Source organism: Mchenga conophoros, linkage group LG8, assembly GCF_057382185.1.
Source record: "Mchenga conophoros isolate Kocher_MC1m ecotype Shallow Benthic linkage group LG8, M_conophoros_male_GT1.1, whole genome shotgun sequence".
NCBI lineage: Eukaryota > Metazoa > Chordata > Actinopteri > Cichliformes > Cichlidae > Mchenga > Mchenga conophoros.
The window spans coordinates 15,555,515-15,579,804 of record NC_140533.1 but is presented as its reverse complement, the minus strand read 5'-3'; the positions used below and the strand labels follow the sequence as shown (position 1 = coordinate 15,579,804).

At 39.8% G+C, this 24,290-nt stretch overlaps 1 protein-coding gene and 1 pseudogene across 1 annotated transcript; one reads left to right on the top strand and one right to left on the bottom strand.

Annotated features, from left to right (window-relative positions):
- Positions 1–158: 158 nt before the first annotated feature.
- Positions 159–23,176, bottom strand: LOC146568475 (alpha-tectorin-like). Its single transcript, XM_085283542.1, has 25 exons — positions 23,104–23,176; positions 17,820–17,831; positions 17,665–17,682; positions 16,742–16,857; positions 10,445–10,723; positions 10,249–10,344; positions 9,940–10,105; positions 9,289–9,689; positions 8,623–9,199; positions 7,948–8,531; positions 6,576–7,128; positions 5,885–6,483; positions 5,298–5,455; positions 4,670–5,070; positions 4,307–4,503; positions 3,733–4,128; positions 3,362–3,645; positions 2,827–3,104; positions 2,589–2,708; positions 2,268–2,452; positions 1,987–2,147; positions 1,451–1,702; positions 1,123–1,282; positions 918–1,020; positions 159–820 (listed from the first exon to the last, which is right to left on the bottom strand). The coding sequence occupies exons 1-25, from the start codon at positions 23,174–23,176 to the stop codon at positions 690–692; spliced, it is 6,300 nt and encodes a 2,099-aa protein (XP_085139668.1). The 3' UTR covers positions 159–689.
- Positions 12,336–14,111, top strand: LOC146568476 (uncharacterized; annotated as a pseudogene).
- Positions 23,177–24,290: the final 1,114 nt, after the last annotated feature.

Genomic DNA, 24,290 nt, shown 5'->3' with positions numbered 1-24,290 from the left:
CTGGGTGCTAAAGATCAACTTGGCCTTCTACTTCAATAACAGAATGACTAAGTGAGACTTTATTCAGCAACACATTTTACTGTATGATCTTACTGGAGATAAAAAAAAATAGACATTGTTCATAATCAGATTTTTATTACATATTATGAATGATTTGTGATACATTTAGGCGATTATTCATTAACTTTTATTTCAACTGATAAAACGAAGCAAAAATAGTAATCATGTTATGATATTAAATTGTAGCTCAAACAGTAGGTACCCAGTTTATTGTACTTCACTTTGTACTATCACTTTATTTTGTAAATCCAAAGTAGTGTTGGTTGCGTTTCTGAGAGACAAGTATATGTGCACTAAATACTTTATTTAATCCTTGATTTGCCCTTGATTATACATCATTATTTTAATTATGATGTAGATTTAATTATAAAAATCTCACACAGAAACCAAGAACAAGTTAATCTTATCAACAAACAGTGAATGCAACAAGGTTAAAACTTTAATATCACACATATTTTATCCCATTTAGATTTAAAGCCAACTTACTGCAAACCTTACCACAACTAAAGAAACACTCCTCAAGAAAGACAAAGACAACACTCAGATGAAAAATACCATTTAGAAGTAACTGAATAATGAATGATTTTCAAAATATGGATCATTTTTGATCTCCAGAGTTTTGGCAGTTTCTAGACTGGAATTTTGGGAGCAAACCGTTTGACCAGCAGGGTTACCAGCATGCTGGCTAGGATCAAACTGGCCAGCAGGGCCAGCAGAGGTGTCACCTGGCTTTGGCCACTGTTTAATTGCATCACTGGGTCTGCAAGAGAAGAACCAAAGTTTACATTTACTTTATCCGTGAACTTTATGTGATCAATAAGAGTGCAAGGTGAAGAGACAGGAGAGCTTCAATGTACCTCTGCTACCTGGCCTTGAAACAAGCGGTCCAAGTGAGATGGATGAAGTGTCATGGAAGGATGCATCCCTCCGAACTCGCCTGTGGTAACCCGGGTAACAGCGCTGAGAGAAAAAAAATGTTTATAGGCTTCTGCAGATTTAACAGTTTTTAAATTTATTAGGTAAAAATGAAAACCAATAAGAATTTAAAACAGTGGTACGTACAGCTGTGCAATTGTTGTGTCTCAAAAGACACAGGTGGACATTGCAGTGAAGGTAAATGGATGAATAGTTGGTAAAAGTGAACATCCTGAAGGAGAATCGGGCCTCAGTAGAGATGCCGTTCTGAATCAGCTCTACCGTTCCATCGGCTTCATTGGGACACCTGGAAGACAGGCAGACGTTTAAATATCCCACATTATAAAGCAAAGCAGCAGAATTCATTATGAGGAAGAATTGGAGAAAAACCGAGGAGAGGTCTGTCTGGGTCTGATTCTTTCAAGTTTTTAATAAAGTATACTAAGACAAGGTGACACTGCAAACGTGCTCTTACTCTGCAGTAATAAGATCCCAGCGGACGGGGTAGTTTGGCATGTTGACTGGTGTGGCCCAGCAGGAGTCCAAAATAGTGGAGATCTGGCTTTGATCCACTCCTTCTGTTCTCACCGCCACATATAACCTCTGATCTATTTCCATTTGTATGTTTGTGTCACTGCTGAAGGGGAAGCGGAAGCCAGGGTCCTGGAAGGGGATCATTCTCATGCTGTACTGTCCTTGACCGGTTGCAATCTTCTTCCTAATGATGCTACAAAAAACATAATAATACTACAAATGAGTTCATTATTAAATGATGAACATTATTAACATGCATGAACATCAAAAAGTGTAATGTTAATGTGCGGCAAAAATGACGTTCTCATTTTCATGTTTTTATTTTGTCTCATTGTCAGTATTGTGATCTTAAAGCACTATCTTTCAAAATAAGTTCCCAAAAGATGCCTGAAGTGCACATTTAATTACATAAAACACTGGAATATATAAAAATCGAATCTAAGTATTGTATATAATGCATAGGAGATGTATTGTTACCTTTCTACAGGATTGATGCCCACAGCCATAGACAGGGCCTGATTCAGGGGGTATTCGCAGCAGAAACGCAGATTGATGCTCCTCTGGCGGCTGATAAGACTTCCATGAGGATCCACAAAACCCTGGACGATGTTCTCATACATGAAATGTGTTCCGTTGCTCTAAAATTAAAAAAACAAAACATTACAAATTGAATATGATGTCATTTATAATATAAATGACAAAACATGACATGTATAATAACAGTGACTATCCATAATATTTTGGTTTTATAACTGTACCCTGAGTGCTGTCCCACACAGATGGTTGTCATTGTCAAAGTGGAAAACCAGTCGACCATACTCAAGAGTCCCATTGCAGGATTCATCTCGGAGATGGAGGGCATCAGAGTGAAAGCCAGCCTCAAATAGCTGACAACGGGACACGGACATGGTGCCTGAACTACTGGCACAAGTGATGGTTGAGTCTGTTAATACAAGTTTAAAAAGAAGAATAAGAAAACAAATAACTAACAAATCCCATTTTTCTTGTACAAACTGCACTGCAGTACCATTGCCAATGACCCAAAAATAAAACAAGGTTTAAATAGGAGCTTCCTTCACCATAGCTTTCACTGTTGCCTCGGTCATGGTGTTCATCACAGAAGCAGCCATAGACACCGTCCTTCTTACCACACCACTCGTACTCTGTGCAGTCCAGCTGTTCACATGGGTCTGACTCCTCTGCAGAAGAAGAGTGACAGGAGTACAATAAAACAAAGCCAATCTTTCAAGAAAAACCTGTTAAGCTCTATCAAAAGACATCAAAAAGACATCACTTAATTATCCAGCACAAACTTACCACACAGTAAACCAGAGCGCCAGTCAGGGATGTCTAGCCCTAGAACAGAGCAGGTTTTCTCATAGGCTGAGACAGCAGAACACAGCATGCCATTGGCTGGAGTGTAGAGGCAGAGGTCATAGACACAGGAAGTGAAAAATGGCTCGGGGTCAGAGTGCAGGTGACAGGCTCTGAATGGACCGGTGGTGTTGGTGATGACACTGCAGAGTTGGGAGTATTCTTCTCTAAAGGTGCAGTCATTCAGTCCATCACCACTTCTTTGATCAGTAGACCCACATCTGGAAAAGACATTATATGTTTAACACTTTGGGAAATTTTGTGTACTTTGGTAAAATGTCCTGTACATCTACACTCCCAATTCACACTCAACACAACGGTACATTTATTATTTTTACTGGGATGTAATATATATGCTGTTGTCCTTAAATGTCCATAAAATCTTCTCATTCAAAGCAAGACATTATGTTATATGAGTTGATGAAGGTCAACAAGACTCTATTTTTGGAATGTCCTAAAGAAGTTCCAAACAGCTCACCCTGGTTGGCTTCTTGTTGACTTCCAGCTCTGTCCAAAGTCATTGTCATTTTGTGCCAGTGTGCCATTGGGTGAGACTTTGTCATCCCCAGAGTCGCCATTGAAGTTTCCACACATACCTGTGACTCTGTTTTGACGGTTTTGGGCGATTCTTACCAACAAAGTACTCTGGCCATCAAACTGGACCGCCAGGTCAAGTGCATCGACAACTATGTAGCTTCCTTCCCTTACCACCTGAGCTAAAGTTCTTGCAGAGGTGGGAAGAGACACTTCTCCACCATTTACCTAGAAGAACAAGAGTTATGAGAGACATGCAAAGTACCTGCTGTGAAGGTGTTCATATGAGCGAAACATAGAAAGCTTAGTATTTACCGTTACTCTTTTATTGGGTCCGATCCTGATGTGCACACTTTCTGGATGATTTGAGAGGTATATGTCCACTGCAGACACAAATGACACACGGTTGTTTCCACGGTGATTGTTGGTGGCTATCACCTGAAACTGGGTTTCATTGGTGCCATGGTTTGTGCTCTCAGTGATGATGTAGGAGCAAGTTCCCTGGAAATGAGCCACTGCTCCATCAAAGGTGATGTAGTGTGGATCCCCCCACACTGTGCAGGTGGACATGGCATCGTAACAGCCCAGCTGGCCGTCTCTGATGGAGCACTGTTGTGCAGGAGTGCAAGACGAGGCAGAACATCGCAGGTCATTTGGAGCGTGACATTCACATCTCTGTGAGCAACCGTCTGTCCAGAAGGACTCGCCAGCCTGTGTGAGAGAATGTAACAAAAAGAGGAAGAATAACCGCAGTTTATAGTAAAGCCTACCATGTATTTACTGTTGCCAAGCTGTCATTGTTAATTATCTGCTCAAATCATTTATGCAATTAAAACCTTTAAACTATATCCCTCTTTTATATAGCTCTATGGTTCTTTGTAGAACTTACATTATAGTAGAATCCATTATACTGGCAGCCACAGCGTTCCACTGGGACACAACTGGTTCCACTCCTGCGGTAGCCTTCGTCACAGAAACATCCCTCAGAGCAAGCCCGTTCACAGGTGGTATCATTACTGCTGGCACAGGTGTGGCCACAGTCAGTACCACACAGCTCATAATGGCTGTTGGCTGGACAGTCCAGTGCTAAAAAATCAAGAAAGCAAAAGATGGATGTCAGGTGGTTAAAAAAAACAGTCATGAAACTTAGACACCATATTTCAACACACTTACAAAAACAACAACAAAAAAGAAGCATTTTATTTTCTTGTGCTTGATACTATATCAGCAACACAATGGCAGGTTCACTCACCGCAGGTGGTATTTTGTCTCCAAGGGTAGATTCGAACATTAGCAGACTGACAGGCTCTAACATATGTTTCAAGAGCCCTGCAAAGGAGGTCATGACCTCGATTTCCTGCCACACACACGTCAAACACACAGTCGTTGAAATATGGTGCACGGTCCACCTCCTCGTGGCAGAAACTGAAGGGCCCATCAGCTGCCTGGATCACCTCACATTGATCTCTAGCGGGCTGTTCATTGGGACATCTCGGACATGATGAGCCGCATCCATCACTGCAGGTGTAGTTTCCTGGGACCTTCCAGGCTCTCCCAAACTCATCTGGAGATGCGACTGTTATTCCAGATGGGGTGTAGAAGTCATCATTTGAATTTCCATTGAAGTTTCCACAAAGTCCACATGTTTTTCCCCTTTTGATGAGAACAGTAAGATAAAACAGATTCATTGGTTTTACTGTGGGGAGGATTATCAATCTTATGGGACACCCCAAAAGACCATTCTGAGCCAAATAAAATCCTGTACATTCGAATTATGTTATAAAAGTGTGGTAGTGCACAACTATGAACACTTTTAAAGGTGTGAGTGTGTGAGTAATTGCAACACCAGCTGATTTTGAGCGAAGATGAATGGCAGATACCTGTAATTTGGAGGCACAGTGATAGAAACTGTACTCCATCCATCGTATATGACGCTTAAGCCAAAATCAGTGCGGACAATTGTTCGAGATCCACTGGCAAAGATAGATACTCGACTTCCATTCAAGAGAATTGGTACATTCTGTGTTATTCCATTTACCTGGGACATTGGAAGGACAATTTAGGAAAGCCAAAAATATTTAATTTTATTCATATGCCCTTTATCCGTAGTCATATGTCAGTACTAAACAAATGTAATAGCAGCACAATGACCAACAGCACATGGCAATTATTTACCAAGGGTCTCTCACATTTGGTTATTTTTTATTACTGTCCCTACAAGTGTAAGTGATAGCTCATTGTTAAAAATAAATTCAGTGAGGCTCTCTAGTGAAGAAATTGAAGTTTCCAGACTACTTTCTCTTTAACATTCCTTTACAGCAATTTTTTGTTGTCCATTTTCTAACAATACTTTGCAGTTAAGTGGAGGTCTCTCTCATGGTAGGTTCATCTGCAACTGTCTGTGGCTTTAAATTTTGCTTTTTATAATGTAAAATATGAGTAATTGTTCAGAAACAGTTCCGCTCACCTCTACCATACCCCTGTTGTATCTTGACATGTGCACATGATAGCCCCACACATTCACGAAAACTTCTGCTGTGACTGAAACTGGCAACCCATTCAATGCCTCATTCTTAGCTTCCACAGAAAACTGATTCAGCTCATCAGTGGCATTACAGAGGGTCACCAGAACATAGCGACATGTTCCTTGGAAGTCATAAGCCTTACGATCAAAGGTGAAATAGTGAGGGTCTCCAGAGGCAGAGCACGTGCCAGAAGGGTTGGGATGGCAGCCAAACTCGCCCTCCACCACACGGCAGGACTCCTGGGGCCCACAGGAGTTGGGAGTACAGTGGACGTTCCCTGTATTTCCGTTACAGGTACACAAGCTCTGACATTGTTCACCATCCCAGAACTGCTCACCACTTTCGCGATAGCGTCCTTGATGATAGCATCCACAAGATGTTGGTGGAACACACTGGTCACCATTGAGGATAAAACCACTGTTACACTGACAGCCCTCCTGGCACACACTATCACAGGTGAAGGGGAAAGAGAGGCTGGGGCAAGCAGAAGGACAAGAGGTTCCACAGAGTTCATAATGGCTGTTTGATGGGCAGGTTAGTGCTGGAGAAGAACAAACAGGTTAACATATGAAAGCATTTTTAAACATTTGGAGATCGTGGCTAGAATTAATTCAAAAACAGTTGAATGCTTACCACAGCCAGTTGCATTTCTCCATTGTCCTAAGGCAACACCCTTCTGTTGACACATTAGTGCATAATCTCGTAGGACGTCACACAGAGTTGATGCTGGATTGTTAGAGCCCCTCATGATCTCCACACATACATCCACCTGCTGCCTTGGGTCAACCACAGACCAACAGGGTACAAATGGCCCATCTGGTGATCTGAGAATGCCACAGTACTGACTAGAATTAAAATCGGTCCTAGGATCATGACCTCTGCTTTCCACACAGTGAGCAGCCAGAGAGCCAACTCGCCAGCTGTCTCCAAAGTCCTGAGAACTGTTGACCAGGACACCGTTGGGTGTGCGGAAGTCATCATGCGGACGACCATTGTAGTTACCACAGAGTCCACCCAGTGAACCGCTGTAGACACCAGGAGCAGTGACACGGACAAAGTGAGGCCAGACTGTCTGCACAGTTACACCAAAGGAGGTGCGAATGATGACACTGCGCAGGTTGCTGTAGAAAATTTGGATTCCATTGGACCCAGCACTGAAAGGCAGCCTGATCACCTGACCAGCCACCTAAAAGGCATTAAAATAGTCAGTCATAATAATTATAATAACACTTTTAAGTAAAGACCATTTTGTTAATGATGTTTCCATCTGTCATTTCCCAATAAGTCCTAAGCTTGGTACTTATTGTAGAATGTAGTAGATAATATTTTTTTTTTACCAAACAACCAGTTTGGAGCTATTATATTAGATCATTTTTATTTGTAACAATTTCCAGATTGACTCTTAGAGCTAACTGGTCTTCATTAATGCAGCTCCAAAACTCTGCAACAGCCTTTTCTGTCTATCTTACATCCTGACTGTTTTAATTTATTATGCTTTAAAGTGCCAATTGTTTCAACTGCTTCAATATACACCACTATAATCAACATCTGTTGTATTTACTATACTGTCGTACTATAAAAGTGTCATACTATAATGATCATATGGCAGCCTGTGATGTGATGGTCTGTTTAAATGAAGGAGTATATCAGTAGGACAAATTGATAGTTAGTTAAATAACATCATACTAAATTAAAAAGTAAAAGTGAATATAAAATGAATAATTTTGGTACACTATAAAGGAATTCATTCTTATAGGGGAAAAAAGCAACTCAAAGCTAAGTGACAGTATTTAAAGGTAACCTTTCCTATTTCAGATTTTCTGGTGTAATATTCTGGTTACAATGAAAACAACAATGTAGAATAATGTCCGCATAAGTACAGAGTGATCTCTACTTAATGATTCTCTATGATTAGTAGCTTATCTGCTTGTGTCAACTTTTTTTTGTGTCTTTCATTATGACACATTAATCTACAATGACTTTCAATTGTATTTCTGTCATTTACCTGAACTTTGCCGTTTATTTCCATCTCAATTGAGACCTGTGTCCCCTCTGCCTCAAACTTTAGCACATTGGAAAAGCCTTGCTGGTTTCTTGGCACTTTTTCTGCTGTCACCGTGAAGTTTGGGTGACTGGACAGTCCCATAACTTTGGCAAGTGTCAATTGACACGCCCCAGGATATTGGTATGTCAGTCCATCAAATGTCTGATATGACCCTGGGCCTCTGATCCAGCATGTTTCATAGCTATTTGGTCTGCATCCTCTTTCTCCATCCTCCACCCTGCATGATTCAAATGGCCCACAACCATGAGAGTGGCAAGTCATGGAGCCATAACTGCAGCTACAACGTCTCCCACAGTTTTCATCTAGTATTACAGTTTGTCCAGAGCGGTAGTAACGGCCCTCAAAGCTGCAGCCACACTCGGCATGAGGGACGCAGACCCCACCACTGAGGATGTAGCCTGAATCACAGATGCAGCTTTCTTGCACAGGGAGAGGACAGTTGTGGGTGGAGTTGGGATTGAGACAAGTAGCTGGACATCCTGTGCCTTCAGACTCAAAGTGGCTGTTGGCTGGGCATGGGATTTCTAGAAAGAAGAGGAAAAATTAGATTTTAGCATCTGTGGCATTTTAATAAAATTATATTTTGAAATAATTATTAAAAATGTGTTAATATACCACAAAAGCCGGTTCTCCTCCAGCTTTGCAGCCGAATATTATTTTGTTGACACTGACTTGCATACACACTTAAGGCTTGACAGAGAATAGGTCGGTACCCTCCTCCTACACACAGATCATACAGACAACTGTCCGCAAAGGACTGTGGAGGAAGTTGCTGATGGCAAGCAGCAAAAGGTCCAGAACTACTGCTGAGGATACCACAGTGGTCAGTGTTGCTGTACAATGCTGTCTGTTGTGCAGTGCAGCCAGCACAGGCCAGACCTCCACACTGTGCCTCACAACCAGGCTCATCATCCCCTGATGCTCTCCAGCTGTTAGCAAAAACCACATCAGAGCTCACAAGCTGGCCCTGGCGTGTGCGAAAGTCATCTTGAGGTTGATTGTTGAAGTTTCCACAAAGACCGCATGTTGTATTCTGATAAGTGTAGGTCAAGCTGATCTGGACATAATGATTTGTGTCATAAGACACCACTAAACCAAAGTCAGTGCTGACGACCACAGAAAAACCTGACTCATAAACTTGCACGGTGCCATTGCTAAGGGAGAATGGAGTGGATGCAAAGTTCCCATTAACCTGTAAAAACACCAGCATACAGAAAGAATAAAACACACATGTCACAAACACATATCACCGTAAGTTTAAACTTGATTCTTATTCCATACCTTTGCCTGACCACGACGTCCTTTGACAAGCTCAATTGTGTCATTGTAGACATGCACTTTTACCAGTCGTGTCCAAGAGACTTGAGTACTGCCTCTGTGCTCATTTTTGCCTTCTACTCTGTAGTAGGGCAGTCCACTATTACATTGCTCAGAGAGAACATAGGTGCAAGTGCCCTGAAAGTGGAACACTCGGTTATCAAAGGTGTAGTAATGGGGATCACCACTTATGGTGCAAGTGCGTCTCTGCACTGTCTGGCAAGAAAACTGGAAGGAAGTTTGCTGGCAGATCTGTGAAAAGGAGCACGGCTGGTTGCGGCACTGCAGGCCTGCTGAGGTGCATGTGCACTTCTGTGCACAGGTCCTGTCACTCCAGAAGGAATCACCAAGCTGCACTGGTAAACCTTTGAAACAATAGAAAAATGAATACTTTACATTTTTTTACTTCAACTTGAAGAGATTCTTACTACTCAAACAGTGTTCATTTTTAAATTTTAGGATTCATTTTTGTTTATTGTTTTCACAGAGTGAAGATCAAAAAATGAAGGGCTAGAGAGGGGGATTGTCATTTAATATAATAACATTCTTCTCATAGAATTCTCGTAGAATTTTGATCAGCTGGCTATGATGATCGTTCTCTAGCTCAGATCTTACTGTTGAAAGTACAGCCTCTTGATCCATGGTCTGTCCTGAAGGCCCAGCGACCGGGCACATGGACATTGCTGCTGAGACGGAAATTTGAGAACTGTCCTGTTGCGTTTCCTGAGAATGATCCAGGGATGGAAAAATGGTGAACAGAATTGACTGTGTCATATCCAGCCTGAAAATGACATGTCACACTGTTAAAAATAATTGCATGGTTATTTTGTATTTACATATCCCTGCATTTAACTTAAAGTAAGAGATGGCCACAAAAACTAAAAATATATGTTTTTACTATATTATATTTTAAATGGTACCAACCTGTATAGAATATGCTGTGTAGGCTATTTGCCCATAGTTCATCAACACAAATGAGTACTGGCCACCCGATATCAGGACAGCTTGGACTGTTGTTTGCTGAAAAAAAGCAACTTCTTGTTTTTAAAGTATATATATTCATAGGTATTATAACCCTATGCTTCATATTGATTGCATAATTTAGTAAGAGGTGACTTACTGTTCCACTCGTTGGAAAATAGGCAACCTGATACCAAGTTGCAACAAAGACCCAGTTTGCATTAAAATTGAGTCCTGGAAAGTATTGATTAATGTCCTGTGTAGCTTGCTGGAGAACACTGCCGCTGGTGTATTGGTTGTAGTAGATCTGACCATTTCCTCTGTTGTCTAAATCTGTCCAGAATGGAGCGATGATGTCTCTGGATCCATACATTGGAAACAGTTGCGGGGTGTAGCTATACCATGGTGCGTCAAAGGTCAGATGCCCATTGTGGTTTACCTAGAAAATAAAAACATTCTTGTAAGTCAAAACCAGTATAAATTAGGTATCAACTGTAGGCACTTCAGACACAGGTGTTGATCACTTGTTATTAAAATGGTGGATCTGATATCACTGTGTTGGTCTTGTTCCTGCATCATCATAGTAATTATGGTCCAGGATCAATATTACAACTGACCAGTCACGTTGTTATAATATTATGTCTTTGTAAGGAAATGTAAGGATGTGTATGTAATGTAAGGAAAAACATTTTAATAAATACATTGTCAGGGTTAAGTTTGCTGTTGGCCAAATTTATGTTACTTGCTGATTTGCTAGTGATAGTTTTTAATAGCATTAGCCAGATTCTTGACTAATGCGAACTCAATTTGCAGACATGCTCATGATCAGTTGCGATGTTGGCCCTGGACGAGCATTATTATGATGATATAGGAACAGCACCAACACAGGGATATCAAATTGTACCATTCAAACCTATACTATACCTGTAGCGTAGTATAAATAAATAGAGGAAACAATAATCACTCACTGACGGGGTAATGAGCCAGATTCACAAAGATGAACAAAATACTTTTGACTCATTAAAAACATTAAATCTCAAAATATAAGTTGATATTTAAGTACTCTATACCTAGTTTGCAACTATGAAGATAATGTTAGCTTTGTGCTTGCCATTCCTCATATTTTAGGGGTGCAACGATACACAAAATTCACGGTACGGTTCGATATTTTTTCGATCCAAAAAAAAATGTTCATGCCTTTTTAATTTGTCATTTATTAAAATTATAAATATATATTTTAACTTAAAAGTACAGTTTTTAAATTTAATGTTGCTGAAACAACAAAGTAATAAAAATTAATAAATCTATCTGATCGAGAAATCACTCATCTTTGGAAAAGAGTTTATTACAGAGAAATGGCTCTTTCCAAAATAAAAGCTATACTATACGCTTCTTCTGGGCTATATTCTCAGCAGCATATTACAGTTTTTCTCGATTGCTTAAACACTATAACCAGGCCTCTAAACTAAAATTTCAAAACCGTAACGCTATTGGTCAAAAAGCACACCCATTTCCCTGAACTATAAACACTATTCCCTGCTTTGACACATGACTCAAATTTGGTGAACTGTTACTGCAAAACTCTACACACAAATCCCTACATTTTACAGTGCTTACACCATGTAGTCATTTAGAAAGCACTAGCATGCAATAATGTTAACTTAAGTCAGCATAGCTTGAGCTCAATTAGCACACAATTAACCAGGTGGAAACACTAGGAGTCAAAATTTAGCACACACCAAACAGAACCTGCGATGGATAGATAAAAGGGCCAAAGTCAGCTCATTCAGGTTTGAAACAATGGATCCAAAGAGATGCAAAGGAAGAGGACGTGGTGGAGAAAGAGGACGTGGTGAAGGAGGAGGACGTGGTGGAGGAAGAGGACATGGTGAAAGAGGAGGACGTGGTGAAGGAGGAGGACATGGTGGAGGAAGAGGACATGGTGAAAGAGGAGGACGTGGTGGAAGAGGAGGAGGAGGTGGTCTAGGACAACAGGAAGGTGGTGGAGGAGGAGGGAGAGGTGGAGGAGGAGGAGGACGTGGTGAAGGAGGTGGAGGTGGAGAACGACGGCGACAAGGAAGGGGAAGAGCAAGGGCACGAAGACAGTCAGTCTCGGATGAAATTCGAGCCACTTTAGTTGACCATGTCCTTGTCCATGGGATGACTATGAGGGAGGCTGGGCAACGAGTACAACCAAATTTGAGTCGCTTCACTGTTGCCTCCATCATCAGAACCTTCAGGGAGGAAAACAGGTAGGTGTACTTGCAGTAAGACTGCTTTGTACAGTAACTTGTAAGTTACTGAACTTATGTGTCTTGAGTTTCAGTATGTTTCCATTATTTTCCTGTAAAATGAATGTGTGACAGTTACAGTAATGAGTGCTTCTATTTTTGTAGGACACAGAGACGACCACCTGGTGGAGGCAGGTTAAGGCTTTTGTCGGAGGAGCAAGAGAGGGAACTTGTAAACATGGTAATTGCAAATAATGTAATCCGCCTGCGAGAGATTCAAAGGAGAGTGATTGAGGATGATCATCTTTTTCGAGGCATAAATGCCATCAGCCTCTCCACAATTGACCGCATCCTCCGAAAGAATCAATTCCGGATGAAACAGGCATACCGAGTCCCTTTCGAACGAAACTCTGACAGAGTGAAGAACCAACGTGTGGAATATGTTCAGGTATGAGTTTTGATACTGTATAAAGTATTGTGTACCATCACAGCATGGCAGTTTATGCTGCCATTTCAGCACTCTTGAACTGTGGTTCAGGGTACCGATTGACTCTACTGTGTTATGTGTTTTGCAGAGAATCTTTGAGATTGAAGGACGGCCTGTTCCCCATGAAATAATCTTTGTGGATGAGGCAGGTTTTAACCTGACCAAAAGAAGGAAAAGGGGGAGGAACATAATTGGCCATCGGGCTATTGTAAATGTCCCTGGTCAGCGTGGGGGGAATGTCACTATGTGCGCAGCCATCAGCCAACGAGGGGTACTCCACCACCATGCCGTACTAGGACCCTATAACACTATGCTTCTCCTTGCTTTTCTTGATGGTTTAAGACAACATATGTTCCAGCTGGACTACAGGGAACCAGCACAGCCAGAGCAGCCTCACTACGTTGTTGTGTGGGATAACGTCAGCTTCCATCGCGCTGCTCTGGTTCGTGACTGGTTTACCAATAACCCAAGGTTTGCTAATATCTTTCTGCCTGCATACTCTCCCTTTCTAAACCCGATAGAGGAGTTATTTTTGGCATGGCGGTGGAAAGTGTATGACCGAGAACCTTATGTCCGTGTTCACCTCCTTCAGGCCATGGAAGAGGCCTGCCTAGACATATCAGTAGATGCATGCCAGGGGTGGATCAGGCATGCAAGAGGATTTTACCCCCGCTGCCTGGCTGGGGCCAATATAGCCTGTGATGTGGATGAGATTCTCTGGCCTGACCCAGACCAAAGACAAGATGCTGAGGTGGGATAATGTTTCTGGTGTGTGTTGTACTGTATAGTACATGAATGACAATGTGCCACTGTACATACATTGGTTGCGTCTTTTGTGTTTATCATGTGACAAGGGTTTTGAAGGGGAGAACCATAAGCAACCTAATTGTTTTGGAACTATTGTTTTGAATTAATTGTACCAGTGTGCAAAACTCTGTTGTAGTGTGTGTGTTTTTGAGGGCTTGTGTTTGATGTCTGAGGGCAAAGTTTGGTTTTTCAGCAGGAGTGAATAGTTTTGGGTGTAGAGCTTCATTTTGACCTGGAAATAGGATGTTTGGGGAATTGAGTGAGAGGTTATGGATTTGTGTTTACTGTTGTGAGGATATGAGGCGTAGTTTCAAGAAATGTGTTTTAGCAATCGAGAAAAACTGTAAACATATCAGGTCCCCATAAGGAGAATCATGTGCTAACAGCTGTCTAAATGACTCGGGTAAAGTTTGTAGCATGCGTGCTTGTTGTTTTTGTCTGCTTCCACTTGTCTTTGCACTAGGATGATGTCGGCGTAAATGTGCAGTCATATTCGTTGTGTTCCCACTAGTGCTGTCAGCGTTAATCTCGTTGAAATGACGTTAACGCCACAACACAGCAAATCTCTGTTAACGAGCTACCGCGGATCGCCCCGTGCGTGGGGCTGGACGGCCAACACGTTAACGAGCTAACTGCGCTAACGCACTAGTTCCCACCAATGTAACTGAGCATTGCGTGGCACATCCAACATACTGTTTTACTTTAGTCCATGACGCGCTTACCTTCAGGGTCATACGTCACATGAAAACCAAAATAGTTCCAAACGCCAGATCTGAATGAGGGTGGGGGAGGTTCAATTTGCCATGTTGCAAGGAGAGCTTAACTTCTGTCTCACTAGCTTGCACTGCGCTCAGTGAATCTGCGTTCGACTACTCCGCCTAGGCTGCACTATCGAGCGCAGATCCACTGAGCGCTCAACACAGACAGCATCGTCAGAAGGAAAGTTGATAAAATAAATTTAAAATTTTGTATTGTTCGATACATATGCCTACCGAACCGAAAGCACTGTATCGAACGGTTCAATATCGATACGAGTATTGTTGCACCCCTATCATATTTATACTAGTTTAGTTAGCTGGAGATAAAATACCATTGCTCGTTTTCTGACTCATCCATATTCCAGTATAAGAGATTGCTTACTGTTAAAATGCTTTAGTTCAATGCCCAGAACAAACATGAGCTAATTTGGCAAAAACTGGAATTTTACTTATTAGTGACACAGTGCAAATTGTTTGAGCTGATTTTGCCCATAGATTGCATGTAAAAGATAAATGGCCACACTGCAAAGCTTTAGCGGATAGTTCTGACCACTACTATCTATGTGTTATAAACCAGCTGATGATAAAGGGGTCTATCTGAGAAAGTAGATCCACCCTAAAATAAACATTACAGATCTGCATTAGGATCTGCTTGTGCCCAGGTGAAGTAAATTTCATCATTAGCTGGTGATCGCAAAGTTCTATGCAGAAGACCAATACCCTGTCAATTTTTTTGTGACCGCATGAACTCATCAACGTAAACACAATGGTTCACTTAACCAACTTTGTCTCCTACAGACAGAATTCAAAGACGTGTACCAGAAATAATGTCTAATTTTTATCTAGAGAATACTAGGAGTTTTCTTTCTTTCTTTTGTTTAACCTTTATTACAACTTTTTGGGGCGGAAGTTTTATTTTTTTTGCCTGTCCCGTTTGGTTCTTTAGACATCAAAATTTTTGTCTGAAGGCCAACAAAGATACCCTACAGATTTACTTTACCAAGTGGATCATCACGGCCTTACCATAGTGGTCCATTTGATCCATCTTTGTTGTTGTTATTTATTTATTTTATTATATTTTTAGTTGTTAAAGATGGGACAGACATGGCTGGGGGATAGGAAAGGGAGGAAGGAAAAGAAAAAAGCTAGGCCTCCTTCCCAGAGAGGTGGAGTCTAAGTCCCGACCTGACATAGAGACACAGACATACAGGCACACACAGACACAAACATGCATTCCCTCCCTCATGCACATGTACCAATACTCAGCACTCACCTAACGTGAAGACAAACACTAAAGGACACTGTACACACAATCACAACCCCCAACCATACTCTATATCCCAGGTCCAGGTGCCCTCGCCCCACAGGGGGAAGCCGCACCATCTTGCACTGCAGTCATGTATAATTAACTGTATGCAACAACAAACTCTGACAGCACTTTAATAGTGTCTTTAATAGTGACTAAGAATCACTAACAATTTGGTAACCTATTGTGATTCATAAAGTAAGCTTTTGGTGGAAAGGAATGACACCCTGCATTAACTTGCTACCTGATGTGGGGATATGCAGAGGTGGCAGAAATACCAAACAGTGTTTGGTCTCCACACGTGGCAAAAGCTGAAAGATGTTCAAAGAGTGACCTGATGCACACATATGTATATATGCACACATTAACATGTGGGACTCTTACTAAATAGCTGCCTTTGTCAAACTATGTGAGTTGTCCCCTGGTGGTCACTAGAAAAAACATATATTTAAGGAACATATTGCGAGCATTGACTTCACTTTCAGACCCAAAAGCTACATCCAGCCATCTTTTTTTGCAGTCTACGATAAATCATCACTGCTGTACAGCTACATTTTCCTTGTAAGTAATTATTGGTCCTACATTCCACCACACAGAAGCATTCAACTATTTTTATGTATTTTGGTACTGGATGAAAATGACAAGTCGGCAAGTAATTTTGAAATTGAACATACATTATTACTTTCATAACAGCGAATTTTCTTTTCTTTTTCTTTTTCTTTTCATTTTCTTTTTTAAGCATGTACAATTCAGCTCTGTGGTTGTAACTGATTTGTAAACCGGAGAATGAACATTTTATACATCTGCATTTAAAATGCAGATGTATAAAACAAAGACGTTTGAGTTTTCCAAAACATATTTTACTTACATAAATCTGATTATATGACTGTCCAAAAAACAGGAAAGCACGCTGTAGGACAATAAGAGGAGAACTTCCATCGTCTGAACGAGCACTTGTTGTTCCAGATATCGGATAGAGGGTACCTTAAAAGAGTAAAAAGGGGATTTGCCCCATTATGCTGCAGTTTAAACACTGTATCCTACAGATACAGTGTCTTAATAAATACAACCCCAATTTCAAAAAAGTTACTGTCAAAAAGGTAACTAAAAACACATTGAAGTTATTTGCAAAACTCAGAAACTTCAATGTATTTGAAATTAAACACACAAACAGTTTGAACTTAGAACTGTACCATTAAAAAAATATATTGGTTCATTTCAAATTTGATAGCAGCAACAAATCTTATAAAAGCTGTGATTCTAAAAAGGAAAACATGAAGGAACACTTTGCAAATCGTTGTTTAGATTCCAATTCCATTACTTTATTTTGGAATTGGGGTTGTACAGCATGAAGAACCAGAATAAATCCTTTTGAAAGCATTTTGGCCTGTCATAGCAGGAAGAGTAAATCAGAACACAAAAACAATACACTATAGAACTAAAAAACAACAGCCAACAAGGAGGTGGTGGCCTCAGACTGAATTCAGATCTGATTATTCTAAAAAGCCACCTGATGAGATAACTCTTATATTAAAATCATGTGCAGCTAAAATTTTGATGCCAGAGGAAAAAGTTTGGATTACTGTTAGTGTTTTCTGTTCACTTCTTTTTACATGCTTGTCTAGTGGCAGCTATATAATATAAATATAATGTAATATAGTTGATACTAATAATAAGTAAAGACACTATATGTGTCTAATACACAAGATTCCCTCTAAAGGTGCTTATTGTTGGAATCAACAATGCAATAAGCTCACTTAAGTTATAATTTAAAGAAGTATATTAACTCACCTGATGTCACAGGACCTGCTACAACAGACAGATAAATAAATACATAGATACATAAATACATATATACATTTGAAAGAATTACATTTAAGGCTACTCAATATTGTAAGTATGCACTCAGTAACTTAAGTTTTAATTAAAGAAGTATGTTGACTCACCTGGTGTCACACCTGTGATAAAAATATAAATGAATACAAACATACAAGTTCACATACATAAATCATGAGTTTAAAGCTACTTAATTAGGAAACAGTGATTATAGTAGTTGTCAAAGTAGTCTTTGTTGTTATCGACTGGTATAATCTCAAACTATTATCGATTAACTATTTATATTATTTGATAGTAGATAGATCTCCAAGAGAATGTTAATAAATTATAGAGAGGTGATCAAAGCTTTCACTTACTTGTTGTCAGAGGACTCACATGGCCTATCACAATAAGCACGTGTTTGAATACAAATCTGAGAATCCTCACATCGTTAATCAATACAACAACAATAAATCATTAGGCTGATTTTATTTAATACTCACCTATAATCACCAAAAGCAGCAAAAACAATAGGGTTTGACCCGCCATAACTCAAACTCAAACCTGCAGAATGAATATACATAAATAAAAAAGTGGGTATGCAACATGTATATGTACATAATTTGTTAAGTAGCCTATAGGGCAGAAGATGTTTTGAAGTTTAAATGTTGATGTGCACTGAAATACTCTCAGCTAATAATATAGGCATTACTGTGCGATATTAGTGAAATCTAAACATATCTTTATAAATTTCAGCATACACATAATATAATAGCACATAATAATAATATAAAACAATCCCAGAGAAGTCTGAAAATAATTTTAGTTTAACCTCCTAACACCCGAACTCTTCCATGGTGTGCATTTTTAATTTCTCTTTGATATTTGGGCATATTGGGGCCAGATGAATGTAAAAACAAAGAATTACCAGATTTATTTTTTTTTACCTTATTTTTGTTTTCAAGAAAAATAAGAGCCACATAGGAGGATATTCGTTTAAAATTTTGATAGAACAGTAGCAGTATAATGTCCTCATAAGTGGATATCAGGCCCATGTAGAGCAAAATTGAGTATTTTGGTCTAAATAACCCAAAATGTGATGTCCACATATGTGGACGCCAGGTCCTAGAAGGTTAACCGAAATAACTTAATTACCTTGCCACGTCTTCTTTGGCTCATATACATCTCATGTGAAGCAACAGGACTCCCTGCAGCACTGCTTTTGTACTGCCAGCACTGGCAGAGTTCCAGTAAATGTTCTTTGTCTTACCTCTAATGTGCACGAGACACTCACAAAGAACATTGTTTCCTCATAGCAATGAATCATACTTTTAAACATTCATTATAATAATCTCGAGTTATTGTGCACATTAAAAAAGAAGAAAAGGAGATGTAATAATGTAACAAAGGCCTGAGTAAGGAATTGTGGGACAGTATTTGTTTCAGATAGGCTATTCTTAGACAATTCAAATCTATATCGTTTAATCTGTCAAGTAAAAAAAAAATAAATGCAAACAAAACAAAAAAAAGTTCTGTTTTTTCTTTTTGTTACTTTTTTTTTATTGGTGTCAGTAACAAGTTGCGCTTCAAATCCCATCTGGAGGTCATGCAACACAGAGCACCTGTATAAAAAAGCCCAAAGCCGACTGTACTTCCTCAGGAGGCTGAGGTCTTTTAACATCTGCAGGAAGCTCCTGAGGATGTTTTACCAGTCGGTGGTTGCTGGAGTACTTTTCTATGCTGTGGTGTGCTGGGGGAGCAGCACAGCAAAGAAGGACTCATCCAGGCTGGAGAAACTGATCAGGAGGGCTAGCTCTGTGGTCGGCATGAAGCTGGACACTCTGGTGACAGTGGCAGAGAAAAGGACATTAAAGAAACTGATGGACATTATGGACAATGCCAGGCATCCTCTGCACACGGCCATTAACAACCAGAAGAGTCTGTTCAGTGACAGGTTGCTTCTCCCAAAGACAAGAACTAACAGACTTAAAAACTCCTTTGTCCCACACGCCATCAGACTGTTTAACTCCTCTCTGGAGGGGAGAGGGAGGGGAAACAGGAGGACAAAGGAGGGAACAACTAAGCTGTAGTGCCTCTTCACCTCACTGTGCAATACCTTTTGTGCAATACTTTTGTAAATAGTCAACAGTGCAATAGACCTCAATACTTGAAATGTGCAATTCACTTGTATTTTTATTTTTATTCCTATTTATTCTATTTATCCCCTTCGTATATTTTATTTATATTGTCTCTGTATTTATATATATGTGTGTGTGTATAACTCTGTAACTTCTGTCGGTGCTGTGCTTTTTTGGAAATCGAATTTCCCAGAGGAACCCACCCGAGGGATTAATAAAGTTCTATCTTATCTTATCTTATCTTATCTCTTATCTTAAAACTATTGCAGAGACTGGTCTACATAGTTTTGGTTTTGTTTTCTTGGTTTTAAAATACCACATCTTCTATGGGAAATCTGATTTCAACACAATGTCCGAGAACAAAAAAAAAAACAACAAAACAAAACAACATCAGTCATGCAGAACAGATAAAAAACCAGAAAGGTGTGCCTAACCATAGCACATACGTCTATGTCAAAGTTGTTAACTAAAACTAAACTAAAACTAGATATGAGCAAACATTTAGTTAACTAAAATAAAAACAAACACTAGACTCCAAAACGTTTGCAAAATAACTGAAATAATACATGGAGCTGAAAACTAACTAAAACAAAAAAAAAAATATAGAGGAAGTTGTATTATTTGTTACTTTTGTAAAAATTCTATCAAAAGGCTTTCATTGACATGTTTATCGAGACTCTGAATGTCACTACTATCAAAAGGTTCTGTATTTGCATTGTAACATTTTCCTAAATGTTGCCTCTGACATATACCATACATACAGTAATCATTAAAAAGACTAAAACTGATGCCGACAGTAATAACACCTAAAATTAAACATTTTCATACAATAAACGAGTATGTAACCTGACTTAAAAAAAAATTTCAAAACAGAATTAAAATAAAAACTAATTAGAATATACAAAATTAGAATACCTCTGACCTATGTACATGTAGCTCAGTATTTCCTTTTTCCTCTTTATGAAAGTGTATAACCGACCACTTTTATAACTAATCCCTTTACGGTTTTTTGTTTGTCTTTTTTTATTTTGTTTAAGTTACTGAGTTTATTTAGAATCCTAGAGTGGGTCATAACTCTTAATGCACAAAATTTTAATTACCTGATGCACTTACAGTTTTTTCTGATTGCTTAAGCACATTTTTTGTAACTATTGGCTAATTTTGCAAAACTCTTCACACAAATAAGAAAACCTGTCACCCAATAATCAAAACATTGTAGTTCTCTTGCAAAAGCAAACACAGCTAGATTAACTCCTCACACCTTCGTAAAAATGGTGTTTCCGTATCAAACAGTACACACAAGCCATCATCTACTAAGCACACAATGCGCCAACTGCACACTGATGGTATGAATACAAAACACATCTGGCTTTTGCTTTCTCTGTGCACAAGGTAGGCTATGTCAGTTTGAGCTCATACTTCTGTCATAGATCCATAAGCATAGAGGGATCCAAACTTCAAGTACTGGTGTTTATTCAAACACATCAAAACAAACACAAGTGTTTATTTCCAAGTATAGGATTATTTGCAATCGCCATAATGACTATATGGGTTACTTGGTCTGCAGTGAACATGCTTCCTCTGCCCCCAGCATCTGGTCATCTAGCAATTCTGTAAAGTAACAATTTCAGTATTTTTACATCAATGGTATTGGTGTGTTTCTCATTGGCATATGGCAGTGCTACAAATCTTTGTGCGAAGTGACTGTACTAACCGATTCTCATTTCAAGATGTCCTTATGGTACTTGCTACAGTGTAGCGGCTCGAGTTAGGCTGGACCCGTTGGCCAGCTTCCCTCAGGGTCATTCCACGGTTGATTACATGGTCCACTATTGTAGCTCTGATGTCATCAGCAATTCTATTTCTTACTCTTCTTACCCTTCCTCTCCCCCCTCCTCATCTTCCTCTCCCCCCTCCTCGTCTTCCTCTTGCTCCTCCTTGTCCTTGTCGTCCTCTTCATCCTACTTCTTCACCTCCACGTCCTCTTCCTCGGCCTCCTCTACTTCTCACTCTTTCTGCTCCCTCCATTGTACTCCGCACACACAGCTTACCTGTATTATAGTGCTTAGGCAGATTGCAAAGTGAACTAATTATCTAAAAAAGTTTTCACATGTGAAAGTGTGCCAGACAGTTGGCAAATTAGTGTTAATGATAGCCATACATGTGTATACTTTTGCTAGGAGTGTGTTGGAAATTTGGTAATTGAGTGTTGTGCAGTGAATTGTGCCTACAGTTTTGCAAAGTGTGTGTTACAAAATTGCAAACTGAGTGCAAAGCAGTTTTTGTGCTTTTAGTTTTGCAAACTCAGTGAGTGGTTTTGCTATAAGTCTGAATAGTTTTAGAGATTGTGCTACAGGAATCACAGTTAGGGTTTAAGCATTCAGAAAAAACTGTAAATAATCAGGCCCCATCTTATCTTAATGACCTTATAGCACCATATCACCCCATTAGAGCAATTCGCTCTCGCACTGCAGGCTTACTTGTTGTTCCTAGGGTATTTAAGAGTAGAATGAGAGGCAGAGCCTTCAATTTTCAGGGCCCTCTTCTATGGAACCAGCTTACAAGACACCCTCTCTACCTTTAAAATTATGAACTTTCCTTTTTGCTAAAGCATATGGTTATGGTTAGATCAGAGGACCCTGAATCCTCCCTTAGCTACACTGCAATAGATGTAGGTTGCTGGGGGATTCTCATGAGTGTTTTTTCTTCAGTCCCCTTTTTCACTCACTAATGTGTTTATACACCTCTCTGTATTTAATTATTTGTTATTTTTCATTTCTGGCTGTCTTCTACAGCATTTCTTTACTCCTGTTTTCCTTCTCTCACCCCAACCGGTCGCAGCAGATGGCCGTCCCTCCCTGAGCCTGGTTCTGCTAAAAGCGAGTTTTTCCTTCCCACTCATAGGGAGTCCGTATGATTGTTGGGGTTTTCTGTTTTCTTTGTATTATCGTAGGGTCTTTACCTTACAATATAGAGCGCCTTGAGGCAACTGTTGTTGTGATTTGTTGCTATATAAATAAAACTGAATTGAATTGTTCCAGGAGCCCACTTCTCATCCGTGTGTCCCAATCCTCAACACTTGACGCAGACCTTGTTAATCTGGTCGACATCCAAGCTGGTATGGCTGGTATGGCTTCAGCTATCTTTCTCTTACTTCATATTTTGAGGTATGCCAACAAATCTGCAGCAACTGTGCGATGCTGTCACATAATCTCTGGGTAATGTTTCCAGCATCTTGAAGAATTAAGGTAGTTCTGAAGGCAAAAGGGGGTCCAACCTGGTAGTAGCAGGGTGTAACTCTGAAGCTCTCCTTTTATCTCCTTGAAGTACAGAAAGGGGAAACCCTGCATTATAAGATGAATATTAATTATAGTTTACTGAGGGCAGTGCTGTGTCTGCCTTGTAGAGGCAGGGCTCTGCTGTAATATCACCTTTTGTCAGCTTCACGTTGTGCCTGAATATCTTCTGCAGCCTTCTTCTGGCCCTCTACATAGCTATAAAGACTCAATGACTCTCCACCACCTCCTTCATTTCCTGACACTGAGCAGAGAACTCAGAGTCCTTTTCATAGCTTGTCTTTTAGAAAAAATATCTGGTAGAGGGAGCAGTCTGTTTCTCCTGATGTCGAACATGTCCTTATGTTAACAGTAATGCTGTTGGGACAAATGTTCCCTAAGACGTTTTCATTAACTGGAAGAGACTGGACTCGAAAGCAGCACTGGTACCGTTCTGATGAGCAGTTTGACATTCAGTTTATTTCAATTACCTGGCATCCACGCTAAGGCAACTAGGTTTGGAAACACAGATTTTTCTCACAGTCGAAATGCAAATTTCAAAAGCAACAGATGGAATCTGTGTTGCATTCTGATGATTGTGCTGACATACATCACACCTGTCTGTTGGCTCACTGCAACACAACAATGTAAAGATTTTTATCCACATACCCACGCAAACATTACAAAGGCTGCTCAGCAGGTGACTGGCAGAAATGTAAAACAAACATGCATACTTACCCAACTTGTTTTGGCCCCATTCCCACTTTCATATTTTCATTTTCATTTTGTAAGAACCCATGTAGCAATGTGCAATGAGGGTTAGTGTATTCATGTATCTAATAGATACAAAATCACTTGAAAGAGAAACCTCCAAAGCAACTCACTCTGTGGGCAGTATTTACTTTTAAGGGAGTAACATTGTATTTTTATATATATTCATTTTCTTATTTGTTGTTCTTAGTGTTTTAGTGCAGTAAAAATCAGATAAGAGTAACATGAAAGTAATTTACCTTGATTACACACACACGGAGGATTGGGAGTGGATAAATACTATTGATGTGTAACAAACTGGACATGAATAACTTAAGCTCATTATATAATATTACACTGCAGTATATTTCTAACTAACTGCAGCTCATTCGCTTTCTCTTGACAATCTTTTCTTTAAAGATATAACTTTTATTGGGGT

Coding starts and splice junctions, on each gene's coding strand:
- LOC146568475 (XM_085283542.1), bottom strand. CDS start 23,176: ATGCAGGGTTTCCCCTTTCTGTACTTCAAGGAGATAAAAGGAGAGCTT. Junction 2,148..2,267: donor TGTGTGGGACAGCACTCAGG/GTACAGTTATAA, acceptor TTTTAATTTTAG/AGCAACGGAACACATTTCAT. Junction 821..917: donor TTCAAGGCCAGGTAGCAGAG/GTACATTGAAGC, acceptor CTTCTCTTGCAG/ACCCAGTGATGCAATTAAAC.